Source organism: Stegodyphus dumicola, chromosome 9, assembly GCF_044657685.1.
Source record: "Stegodyphus dumicola isolate Sdum_Otavi_A_Nest chromosome 9, ASM4465768v1".
NCBI classification, from domain to species: Eukaryota; Metazoa; Arthropoda; class Arachnida; order Araneae; family Eresidae; genus Stegodyphus; species Stegodyphus dumicola.
In genome coordinates, this window is record NC_140776.1 from 88984177 (window position 1) to 88996279 (window position 12103).

Genomic DNA, 12103 nt, shown 5'->3' on the forward strand with positions numbered 1-12103 from the left:
TATATATATTTTTTTTTTTTTAACTCAATGAAAAATATTAAATTGTCCGGAAAATCTGTTTGACTTTCATTTCAGTGAACTTTTTTTTTTTTTTAACTTGTGTTTGCAAAAACAGTCTCATTTTGATTTCTACAGATAACCAAATCGTAGTAATAAGATTCTGTTAATTTTGTTAATACAGTCAATAAAAATGTATTTGACTGATTTACTATGTCTACTAGCTTAAAGCATTGCTATAAAATATTAGCAGACATTCAAATATTAAAATATTATTTATGACTTCTTTATTTGTACTTTTCATAATTCATTACTTCTTTTTTGTATTCAACATATTTTAATAATCAAAGCTAAACTGACCACTTTAATTATATTTGAATTTAGATCTGTCATGTATTTGAACTACTGCTAAACCCAAGTAACCAAGTATTTTCAAGTAATCTGCCAAAACCCGACTCCTGAGCAAATATATTCCATATTTAAACATACTATCATGCAAGAAATTATCCCAATTACCACAATTAAGACAGATTTTTCATATCCTTTTGAAAAAAGCATGTCAGTGAGTTGTGAGGCACACAGGAAAATCTAAATCTTAAAAATTTCCAAATTCCGGTATGAAAAGAGAGCTTTATCTGTCAAAATAATAATTTATTTTAGGTTACTGATGTGTATGTCACTATATGAATAATATAACCATAAGCATTAAAATGCTAAGTAATAAAAGTAATGCCACATTTAGACTGCAAAAATATCACTAGTAGTAAATATTTATTGCCATAATTCATTAAAAATGGTTTAAATGTATACATACGAAGATAAATATGTTTTATTTTTCCAAAAGGACACACCAGTTACCTTTATCATAATATGAAGTAATTATAGTACCACCACTTTCTGTCACTAAAGATTCTAGTTCACCTTTTGCAAATACATGATAATACCTATGGTGTACATTTCCACTCTTTGCATGAGTTACTTCATAAGGTCCCTTTTTTTCTTTCCATGGCACCAGCATATCTTGCTGTATGAAATTAGTTCTATTTCTATGTACAGGCATTTTCAATACTTTTGTTGATGAATCATTGAATTGTATTTCAGAAGATTCAAATTTTAAAACATCCTGTTCCATTTCAAGAACATTGTGTTGATGATTTAGTTTATTTTGTTTCAAGTAATTGGAAGGGCCTTCAGCCCCTTCTTGTTCAAAAGCCCAAACATAAATCAGTGCTTGTCCACAAGGTCGCAATACTCGCACAATTTCCTGCACTGCTTTAGTTCTACGTACCTGAAAATAAAAGTTTTAAATATAGAAGGCTTTTAAATAATAAAGAGGTCTATTTCAAATTCTAATTTGCTATAATGAAAATTTTAAAATACTCAGTTTTAATTAAATTATTAATAAGAGTGCCATGAACTGAAACAGGTATTAAGGCAGCACAGTAAAATTCATAATTGTGGGCTTACTTCCCAGAGCAGTAGCTCCCAACCTTTTTTCTTTCATATACCCTTTAATAAGACTATGCAAACACAGAGTACCCCTAACCTTCCTCTTCAAGATTTATGACTCTCTAACCCCTGCTCCCGTATTCCCACAACATATCTCACTAACTGTATTACAAGCATGAAATAAAAATCCTATTCATTCTTGAAATAGCGTTGCAACATAAAAATATGAAAGCTTATAACTAATAATTCCTAATACACAAAATGAAAAAATACGTCATCACAGTATATGTCTAAAGAAGAAAAGTACATTAAACAACAATCTTAATGAGATAGTTTTGACCTGATGTTCAAATCTTATTATTTATATGCTCTTTGAGGCTGATTCGTTGAGTTCAACCTTTTAAAGTTAATATCTGATTTGGAGAGATGCAGTGTCCAGTTTCTTATGATAACTGCTTTTAATATATATTCTAATCTTACATATATGCAAGATTAAAATTTCTCTTCCCACAAGTTCAGGGTCTGTAACAGCATCAAACATTATAATGGTTTGCCACTTCCTTCTTCTTGTTCTTCCCTTGTTGAAATCCAAAAAAAAAAAAAGTAATATGTTCTTTTTTAAAAGATGGCCTTTCAAGTGAAATAATCAAAAGTTCAATAACTTATTTTTTCTCAGGATTCAGTTGTCCTTTTCTCTTCAATAGGGAAAGTAATGTTTGAAAGACACTTACAGGCTTTTTAATATATTAAGTTCTCTTTAATTTGTATGTAAGATGCAGCTCATTTTCTGGGATGAAGTTGTAAAGTGTCTCAAATACTTAAACTACTGATTTTTTAATACAAGTTTCCCCAAAATCTAACTTTTTAGTCTCAGAATTAATATTACTAGATACTTTGAAAGCAATTATAGAACCGTTACACTATAATCCTAAATTTATTTACTTTTAAGTATGTAGGCTATCCAGCTCCTCTCATAATGCTTTGAATAGTCTGCTGCATTGGATTTAACCTTTCAGTAGGAGCGATATTATTAATATATAGATGGCACTGATTGTTTTCTCTCTAGATGCTTTGTTAAATATCACTAGCTCTGAGCAAGAAAATTAGAGACATTTTGAAAAGGAAAATATTCATGCATCTTTATAAAAAATTTCTGTTTTACACTGATGTTTAAGAAAATAATGAAAATGTTATATTCTATATGTGATGTATGGGGAAGCCAACCAACAAGATGTATAGAAGGCGCTAGCTCTCAATCTGAAGGCACCAAAAGTTTAGTTTCCAAGAGGGAGACCGACAGAGAGGTCATAGGGAAGGCTCGTGGGAGCCGTTAATGAAAACGAAATTAGCTTGTATTACTTAATATGTATATATATATGTATTTCAGTTATTAAATTGTAGTTTTAGTATCAGTTTTGTGTTTGTGCAATAAATGTTCAAAATACGAGAAGGTGGAGTTATTTCTCTATGAGGCAGAGGATGAAGAAAGGGGTGATATTACAATATAATAGCAAATAATAAATTTTATAAAAATAATATTTTGTTATTTGCCATTATATTTTCCCATGTTATTAATCTGTAAATATAATAATGTTTCAGTACTGAATTTTTAAAATGTAACGAGACAAGCTAGATAATTAATTCACAAATCAATAAGGCATATAATATTATAATAATAAATTTAATGAACACCTAAAAACCACCTTTTGTGTGTGATGGACTTTGAAACATGGAATGGTACACAATGCAGAATTCTGTACTGCTAAAATCTTCTCCATTTAAATCATCATCTAAATTTTCAAAGCAAATATTTTTACCTGAATCCAAATCACTTTCATTATCTGAGAACAGACTTTTGACTTCAGAATCACATTAAAAAAATGTACTTTAACTTTCTCTTTGATGCCATTTCTAGTTGTATCAACAGGCACTCAAAATATAGCAATAAAAATTCCTGAAAAAAAGCCAAATTCACCTTTATTATGCAGGGAATTGTCTAGTACTCCTACTACCATCTATACCAAGTAAAATCAACTAATATGAGTATTCAACTTATTAAACCATTAAATTATTAAAACCATTAAATCATTTCAAAGAATATGGCCACTTCGTCTGGCACACGTCCAATTCATGAGTGGATTCGTTTGTGCCCACTGTGGCGCAAAACTGGAATATGAGCTGAGCTTGTTGATAACCATCAAAAGATTAATTAAATCAATAACTTTTGTATATTTACAAGTACTTCTCTCATCGACTGTGATAAGGGTTTAGAAGCTAAAGCTTTACTTATGGATGCAGTAATAAATTCTCAGCTTCATGGCACTGTGACTTCTTTAGATGCTCCCTCTAACACCATTCCATGAATTTTCCTTCAAGTATACAAACACCACAGCAATTGGCTCAATCAGTATCTTTAACACAAGCATAATCATTAATTAAATAAAGATGTCCTTCCTTATACATCTTTTTGTGAGAGATGTAGATGGAACATACAGTAAGAAATTTTCTCAATCTTTATTATTATGTGCGGAATAAGAAGCAGGATCAAAAAGTTCAGTTCATCAACCTATAGGGAAAAACTGGACTTTTTTAATTGCTAACAGCTGTTGATTTAACATGAAATCTGTCCTAGGTTCTTCAAAAAACTATCATTTAAAACTAGAAGGCTGTTAATTTTTAAAATATATTCTTCCCCAAACAAATATTGAACAGCATCTTTAGTACAAGTAGTTACCAAATATTCAGCAACTGTATAGTTTCTACAGCTTGTAACAATCCAGTAACTTATGCTGTAAGATGCTTCAGTAATGTTTCTGTTGTCTAGCTCAAAATAAGATTTTACATTAGAACCTTTAGACAGTGGTTGAGAAGCTGAAAAAGGTCTTTAGCGATCACTTGACTACATCACTGGACAAAGACAAAGGAGAAGAGGTGTTGATGTGGCTTGAGCAGGAGAGAAATGGACAACAATTGGAGTTCAAAGACACTCCCGACTTGATGTTTGGAAATACGCTGTTCAGAGCTCTAGTTACCTTGTGTTTGACAATCTTCTTTTTGACATGTTTGAGTAAATTGTGTAAATAAATTCTGATCTTAATATGAATAATGTTGCATGCTACTTTATGAAGTTTTACCAATCATCTTGGATATAGCATAAAAATGCTAAAAATCCATTCCTTTCAGTTTGTAACTGAGATATTTGGTTTTATAAATGATGATGAAGCTTTCATACTTCTATTTGATAAAACTTCCTGCAAAGCTATACAAAGAGAACTGGAGCTGCTGTCACCTCATGTGAATCTAGCAGGTTCATACTATAAATACCCATCAAAATACTTTTCATTTCAGTTCTCAATAGGTAGACCAATGGATTCTTTAAAGTAACTGTCACAGATGCAAAATCAGAGATATTATACATGGTAGTTTAAGTACTATGCAAAGATCTACTTTTTAACTAATTATCCATTTTCATATAAGCAACACTTTACATTTAACAGTTAGTTTAAAAAAAAAGGCCACTTAAACTCCACACTCAAATTGATTTGAACAACAGAACTGTTCAGAAAGAGAACTATGGAACTCACTAAGTTCAATAATTTTAAAATGCATACCTTAGTTGACATATGATGTATTACAGCAATGCATATAACAACATCAGCACAGTTATCTCGATAGGGTAATTTTAAACAATCTGCGATTACAACTTGAGTATTTCGTTGAGAACAAAGCTGGGCTAAGTTACATGATGCATCACATCCTATCTAGAAAGAGGGAGGAAAAATATTATGCAATTATAATTTGAACCCTAAAATAAATAACAAAGATGTTCTTCCTCAAATATGAATAACATTGAAATTGTTCAACATTTTATAAAATCCTTATAACATTTTTTGTTGCAATAAAGAATTACAAAAATGTACTTATTCTCTTATTGCAATATTAATATAAATACCACCTTGAATGGATAACTGTTTAATGAAGACTGTCAGCTGGTTTGAACTTCAGGGTGAAAAATCAGATTTCATGTAATGCTTGGTTATTTGTATATGTCATTCTCCCATTCATGCAGGTATAATATCAGTCACCTAGTGTGATGCACACTAGATAGTGCTCTTAGTGATGAAATAGTTAAATAACCAAGAAATTCAGTCGTTGTAAAAAATTATGTTACATTGCAAGTGTCCAACCATTTGTTAAAATAATAATACCGTTAGTATTCACTAAATATGTAATGTTTCATCAGTTCACCTTTGGTAAAAAGGATGATCAGAGACTTCATAATATGGACTTTGTTAAATTCTGACATGTATCCATGTATCCGAAAATCTTATCAGCTAAATCCTACATGGCAAATCATAATGAATGTTGGTGTAGGATCCAGGATATAAAAGGCCTGCTTTGTAACATCAATAAAAACTGTACGGACTTGAAATCAATAAATAAAGGGGGAAAACGTATTGCGCTTTTTTATGGAGAATTAAGATTATGCATACAAGTAAGTATGTGTACATGGTGATTTGGGTTGTACATTCACAGCTTCTGAATGCTCATGATGCAATCCACTTATTAACCTTTTTATTCAGAATTTGTTTTAGTATATAATATTCCATGCATTCCTATAGTTATGCTTGTTAATGTACTGCTTTCTTGCTAGTCCCCATACCCCTTCTATTACTTTAGAAGGGTATACCTGTAAGAAAAAATAGCGCAATAAGCCAGAAATACTTGATAACGTACAGGATGAAATGCGAGATCTGAAAGAAATGTAAAAGTAACTTCCCCCAAATGATGACAATTCAAATACTGTAAATTAAGTATTATTTATTATATCTTGACACCATTAAATTTTGAATCAATACCAGCATAAATTGCCAGACAGAAGATTAGCAATCGTGATCACATAGCAGCCGAAAGAAACAGACCTACTATTTTGAATCCTAACCTTTCGTACGAGAAACGCGTAATATTCCAATCAAAGTAGATCTCAGTTCATCATCGTTCAGCAAAGTTTCATGATAAAAAAAGTCAAATTTTATAACAGAGGAAATTGAGTTGACTGGTTATTCCAATATATTTTTGAAGAAACACAAGGCAAATATTCATATCATCAGGAAAGTGGAACACGTGCACATGAAGTCCTTTCGAGGATTTTTAAACTGTAGAACATCGATAGTTTACAGCGGTCTCCAAATTAATTTAGTTGAATCTTCAGTACCAATTTTTTTACTTGGAGGTATGCATTGCTCTACATACAATATGGAGATGGCAGTCAAAAAGAAACGTAAAGGAACCAAATGGCACAAGCATCACGCAGGATGAGGACAACCAGAAGACCATCCTATACCTTCGGAGCCCAGCAGCAGAAGGAGGATAGCCATTAATTTCGCTCTGTCATTGAACGGTCACAGTGAACAGACTTGAAATTGAATAAATGTGGAGGCTTGCCTGCACATTCCCTCCGGCCAAAGAAGGAAAAAAACGTAGCACAGTTCACAAAATCATATCAAAATATTTTGATGAAGCACAACACTAATTTGCAGATGAAACTTGATATATTTGAAATCACAAAAATCAGAATTTTAGGATCTGTTGTCCATTTGAAATTAGCACATGTTAACTTAATCGAATATATCTGTTTGGTAAAATCCAAATTATGATCAAATATTAAAAGATCAAAATCTCATTGTCTGGCATAAATATATAAAAAATTTGGGGGGGGGGGATAAGCTGCTACACATGTGAGTCAAGTTAAAAATTAAAACTAAGAACTAATACATAAAATACATGTTTCACATACAGTAGCATAAATTTCACTACAATCTATCATATCATTTTATCAACTCTTAAATACCATACATTTTTTCTTATAATATTTGTAAATGCGTAAGAATGATTACTCTACAATTTTCTTTTACAACTTAGTTATTCCAAATTCTCAAATTGTTAAAATAGCACAATTTTCACTACTAGCTGAACACTTGTAATAACCACTAAGTGTTCTAGAATTTTTTTCCTTACTCTTCTTTTTTTTTTTTTTTTTTAATTCTATGACCTTAATCAAGGCGGACCACCCTGCAACTGACCAAACGTATAAATGAAGGTGGCCAACCTACACCCATACTAACCAAGAAACTCCAAAAAAAAATTTAACTGGAACTAAATCCACTACATTCATAATCAAACACAAAACATGTGTGAATTTTTTTCTTTCTTTCTTTAATTATTATTATTATTATTATTTTTACTTAGTGAAGAAGAAAAACAAGCTCGATGAAAACAATGCTATAAATTAGTTAAGTTTGACCTCAGCTCTTTTAAATAATTTACTACAATGAATTTTTTGAGTTTTGCTGTCAGTAATATTTTGAATTAAATAATTTTCATTTCGAAAAATTTTTACGATTTTGAAAGGACCAGTGTATTTTGGCTGTAAAGCATGAGGTGGTTGTAAAGCCTTTAAAAATACTTCGTCTCCAATGTTAAATTTATGAATTTCTCTGCCTTTCACAACTTTATCTTAAGTTTGAAAATACTCTTCATTTGTTTCACTAATTCTCTAGTGGCTTTAATGTGTTCCTTTTGATGCAACAAGTATTGTAAAGGATTGTCTACTGCATGTGGTTCATTATTTAAGTCTAAAGGTGTATTGAATTCTCGCCCAAAAAATAACTGAGCAGGAGTGAAACTTGTTACTATGTGTTTGAACTACTGTAATAAAAAATGCCAATCTATCTGACCATTCAAAAACTTTATTAGATAATGAAGCTATGCTATCTTTCATAGTTCTGTGAACTCGTTCTATGATCCCATTAGATTGTCGGTAATAAATGGAACTTTTCCTGTGTTCAACATTTAAATCTTTTAAAAAATTCTCAAACTCAGCCGAACAAAAATTTGACCCGTTGTCAGATAATATTATCTTTCGAATACCGAATTCGAAAAATACAGATTCATACATCTTATGATTGTTGCAGAAATGATGTTTGTTAAAGGAATAGCCTCTAAATATCTCAAATGATGATCAATAATTGTTAAAATGAAAAATTTACCATCTTGTGACCTGAGTAATTTACCTACAATGTCAATTGCTAACATTTCTCCAGGGGCTAAATCAGACTTTTTTATATTACTTGTGACTGTTCTAGAAGATTTGGGTTTGTTCTCCAAACATTGTTGACAATTTTCACAAAAGTTTTTTGTGTCTAAAAACATGCCCTTCCAGAAATATTTCTTTTTTATGAATTCATAAGTCTTGTTGGCACCAAAATGTGGAGCATGAGCAATCTCTAAACAAGGTTTCACTAAAGAATTTGGAAGTAGAATTTGTTTTCTAAATGCCTTGTCTTTAAATGATGTGCTCTAGGTCTTCACTTAATCATTACTACACCATTTTTCTGATCAATAAAATATTTGCTACAAATTTCAGAATTGTTATTGTTAATTTTGTTTATGATATCATTAATGATTTTATCATCTTTTTGGTGATTAATTATATTTTGAATGCTTAATTCATTATTCTTTGGTTGAAATAAGTTAATATTGTTTACATTATGAGATTCTTCAGGAACTCTAGAAAGAAAATTAGCAGGATTAGAAAAACCAGGTATGTGCTTTAAAGTATAATCAAAATCTTGTAAATACAATAATCATCTGGCAACAATATCAGGCAGCTTATCCAATTGCATATGAAAAGTGAGAGGTTTAGCATCAGTTAAAATAGTAAATTTTTTCCCATACAAATGTTCATGAAAATATTTCACAGATGAAAATATAGCATAGAGCTCGCATCTAATAAATATATACCTAGACTCAGCAGGAGTAAGAAGTTTCGAATAAAATTCTACAGGAAAGAATTTGTCATTGATTTTTTGCAAAAGAATCCACAAATAGCTACTTTAGACGCACCAGTAATTCAAAAAAAATTTCATGATTATCATCAATGTTTTTTATTGTTGGCTTTTCCAACATTATTGATTGTAATAGATCAAAAGCATCTTGACAATCTTGACTCCAAACAAAAGGTACATTTCTTTTAGTCAAGTGTACTATTGACTGAGTGATCTCAGCAAAATTATGGATTAAGTGCCTAAAAAATTCATCATACCAAAAAAAGCTTGAACTTGTTTAACATCTTTTGGAATAGGGAATTTTGAAATCTTTGCTATATTATCTTCAGAAGGAGAGAAACCTGCTTTGGAAATGTTAAAACCTAAATAAGTTATATCAGATTTGCATAACTGCACTTTAGCTGGATCCAAATTAAATGCTCTTAGCCTATCAAAAACCTTTTGAAGAATTACCTTCAATTCAAATACACTATCAGCAGCAACAATAATACCATCCAGAAAAAACTGAACATTACTACCTTTGATGTCATTTAAACATTTTGAAATTAATGTGTGGAAATAAGAAGTACTATTGCGTGAACCAAAGGGAAGTCTACAAGGATGAAAATTACCAAGTTCAGTGCAAAATGCCAACTTTTCTTTATCGGACTCTTGTAACTTAATTTCGAAAAAAGCTGATTTCAAGTCGAGTACACAATACAAATTCCTACCAGCAATGATGTGTAAAATTTCAGAAATTTTTGGTAAACAGATTTTGTATGACTCTGTGATGCTGTTTAATAGACGACAATTTACAACTATACGAAATTTTGGTGTGTTTTTATCCTCACCAGGTAAATTCTTTTTTTCTGACAAATATAACAGGAAAACTATAACTGGAAGAAGATGTTTCTATTATGCCTGCCTCTAATAGTTTTGCAATTTCTTATTGTGCATACTGTTTAGCAATTTTAGGAATGGATGAGGTCTCGTCTGAATAGGAAAATTATGAAGAAGTTTAAATTCTGGCTCAACTTTATCAATGGATTCTAAAGAATTGTAAGAATTTGAAAATACAGCATAGTTATTCATTAACAATTCTATCATTTCACCTTTTGCTTTTTCATTTAAATGATCTAATTTAAAATCTGATACATTTAATTCTTTTCTGAGCTTAATTACTTCTTGAAGATTTAGTGTACTGATTTGTAATGTTTCATGATTTTTTGGATCGACAATATCTTCAAAATGGAATGGCATAGCAGTTCCAATGACAGAATTCTTTCTTAGAACTAATTTTTCATTAGTATTATTTTCAATGATAGTTTGAATATGGTTGTAATGACCAACTGTGTGCAAAGATTCATTGATGTGAAATCTATTTTTTGATGGTTTTGGACAAAGTAAAATTTCTTTAAATTGTGTTAAAGCCTCAGGTACAGCTAAGGAAATGATCTGAGATTGACCTGGCATGACAGTAATGTTAGAAACCATTCTTACTGCATTTAAACTGCAATTTTTCTTTTTTGTATTGTAAACTGAATTAGTTACTATTTTATTAGGAGAATTTTCCTCAAAGTCCAGATGAGTGTTATCAATTACAAGTTTCTTATTTATGCAATCTAATAAAATTCTGTTACATTGAATAAAGTCATACCCTAGAATCATCGATACGTGGAATTCCAATTGTTTTAAGTAACATAAAATAAACTAGTATACCATTTATTTTGAATTTCAAGTCAACTTCAGACAGTAAAGTCTTTATTCTGACCATATGAGAAACAAATTCAACTTTACAGAATTGTTTAATTTCCTCAATAACATCTGGTTGAACCAAAGACAAATTAGCATCCATATCAAGAAGAGCTTCATAAGTCTGAGAACCAATTTTAACTTTAATTATTGGTAAATAATTAGAATTTTCAGAGCTACAATAACAATTTGGTAACATTTTTATTTTCATTTCTCTTATTTTCTACTAATTTATTTTGGAACTGATTACTATTTCCTTCAATCATTTTTTTATATGTATTTTGTCTGTTGAAATATTTTTTATGCCTCCAGTCTTTACGGATCCTTGCAAGGGGTCTAAATTTAGTGTCATATCTCTGGCAAGAATCCTTAATTAGTTTAAAAGATTGTTACGCCCTCTTTTGTACTGATTGTTACCACTGTAAGGATGATAAGTCCTACGCCAATTATTATGAAAGTGTTTATGACCTCTGAAAGTTCTACTAGGATAATTATGTCTATCTTGCTTAGGAAAATACCAACAATCTGTTGTTAAGTGTCTTTTGCTACATATATGACAAGATATATTATCAAATCTGTTCATATTTTGAGATGTATTTATGTACATTTAATATATTTTTCTAAATATTTTGAACTTTTTAAAAATTTACCTATTTTTACATAACTTTTAATAACTCACAATCAAAATAATCTACTGCATATAATCTCTTTTTACTGCTGACTTTTACATATGTTCTGCTTTTATGTAAGTCAGTAATCTGCATTTTAAACATCTTTTCATATCAATAATGTAGGGAAAAAAAAAAAAACAGAACTATTGCTTTAGCTCCTTATAAATTCAAACCTCATAGCAATTAGATGACAACTTCATATTTTTTCCATTGCCACAACCAACATCCAGAATAAGAGAACCAGATGGAATACTACTTAGGAAAGAGGCTACTTTAGGCCAAGGTTTATATCTGGTTACACTGAAATGTTCTGCTATTTCTTCATAAACCTATAAAATAATAGTTAAACACACAGTTGGTATATTTATTTTTATAAATACAAAGTGAATTAGTATAGAAAATCTTTCA

At 30.3% G+C, this 12103-nt stretch overlaps 1 protein-coding gene across 2 annotated transcripts in view; it reads right to left on the reverse strand.

Moving 5' to 3' along the window:
* Positions 1 to 751: 751 nt before the first annotated feature.
* The window catches only part of LOC118204310 (tRNA (carboxymethyluridine(34)-5-O)-methyltransferase alkbh8-like), a 101511-nt gene continuing 90159 nt past the window's right edge, over positions 752 to 12103 (reverse strand). Inside the window, exons 10-12 of one of the 2 annotated variants that reach the window (XM_085823738.1) lie at positions 11869 to 12024; positions 5058 to 5207; positions 752 to 1285 (exon numbers count right to left, since the gene is read on the reverse strand). In XM_085823738.1, the coding sequence (XP_085679864.1) occupies positions 827 to 1285; positions 5058 to 5207; positions 11869 to 12024 (765 nt within the window). In that variant the 3' untranslated portion in view covers positions 752 to 826. The remainder of the gene's footprint in view (positions 1286 to 5057; positions 5208 to 11868; positions 12025 to 12103) is intronic. The other variant, XM_085823739.1, reaches the window with a different exon arrangement.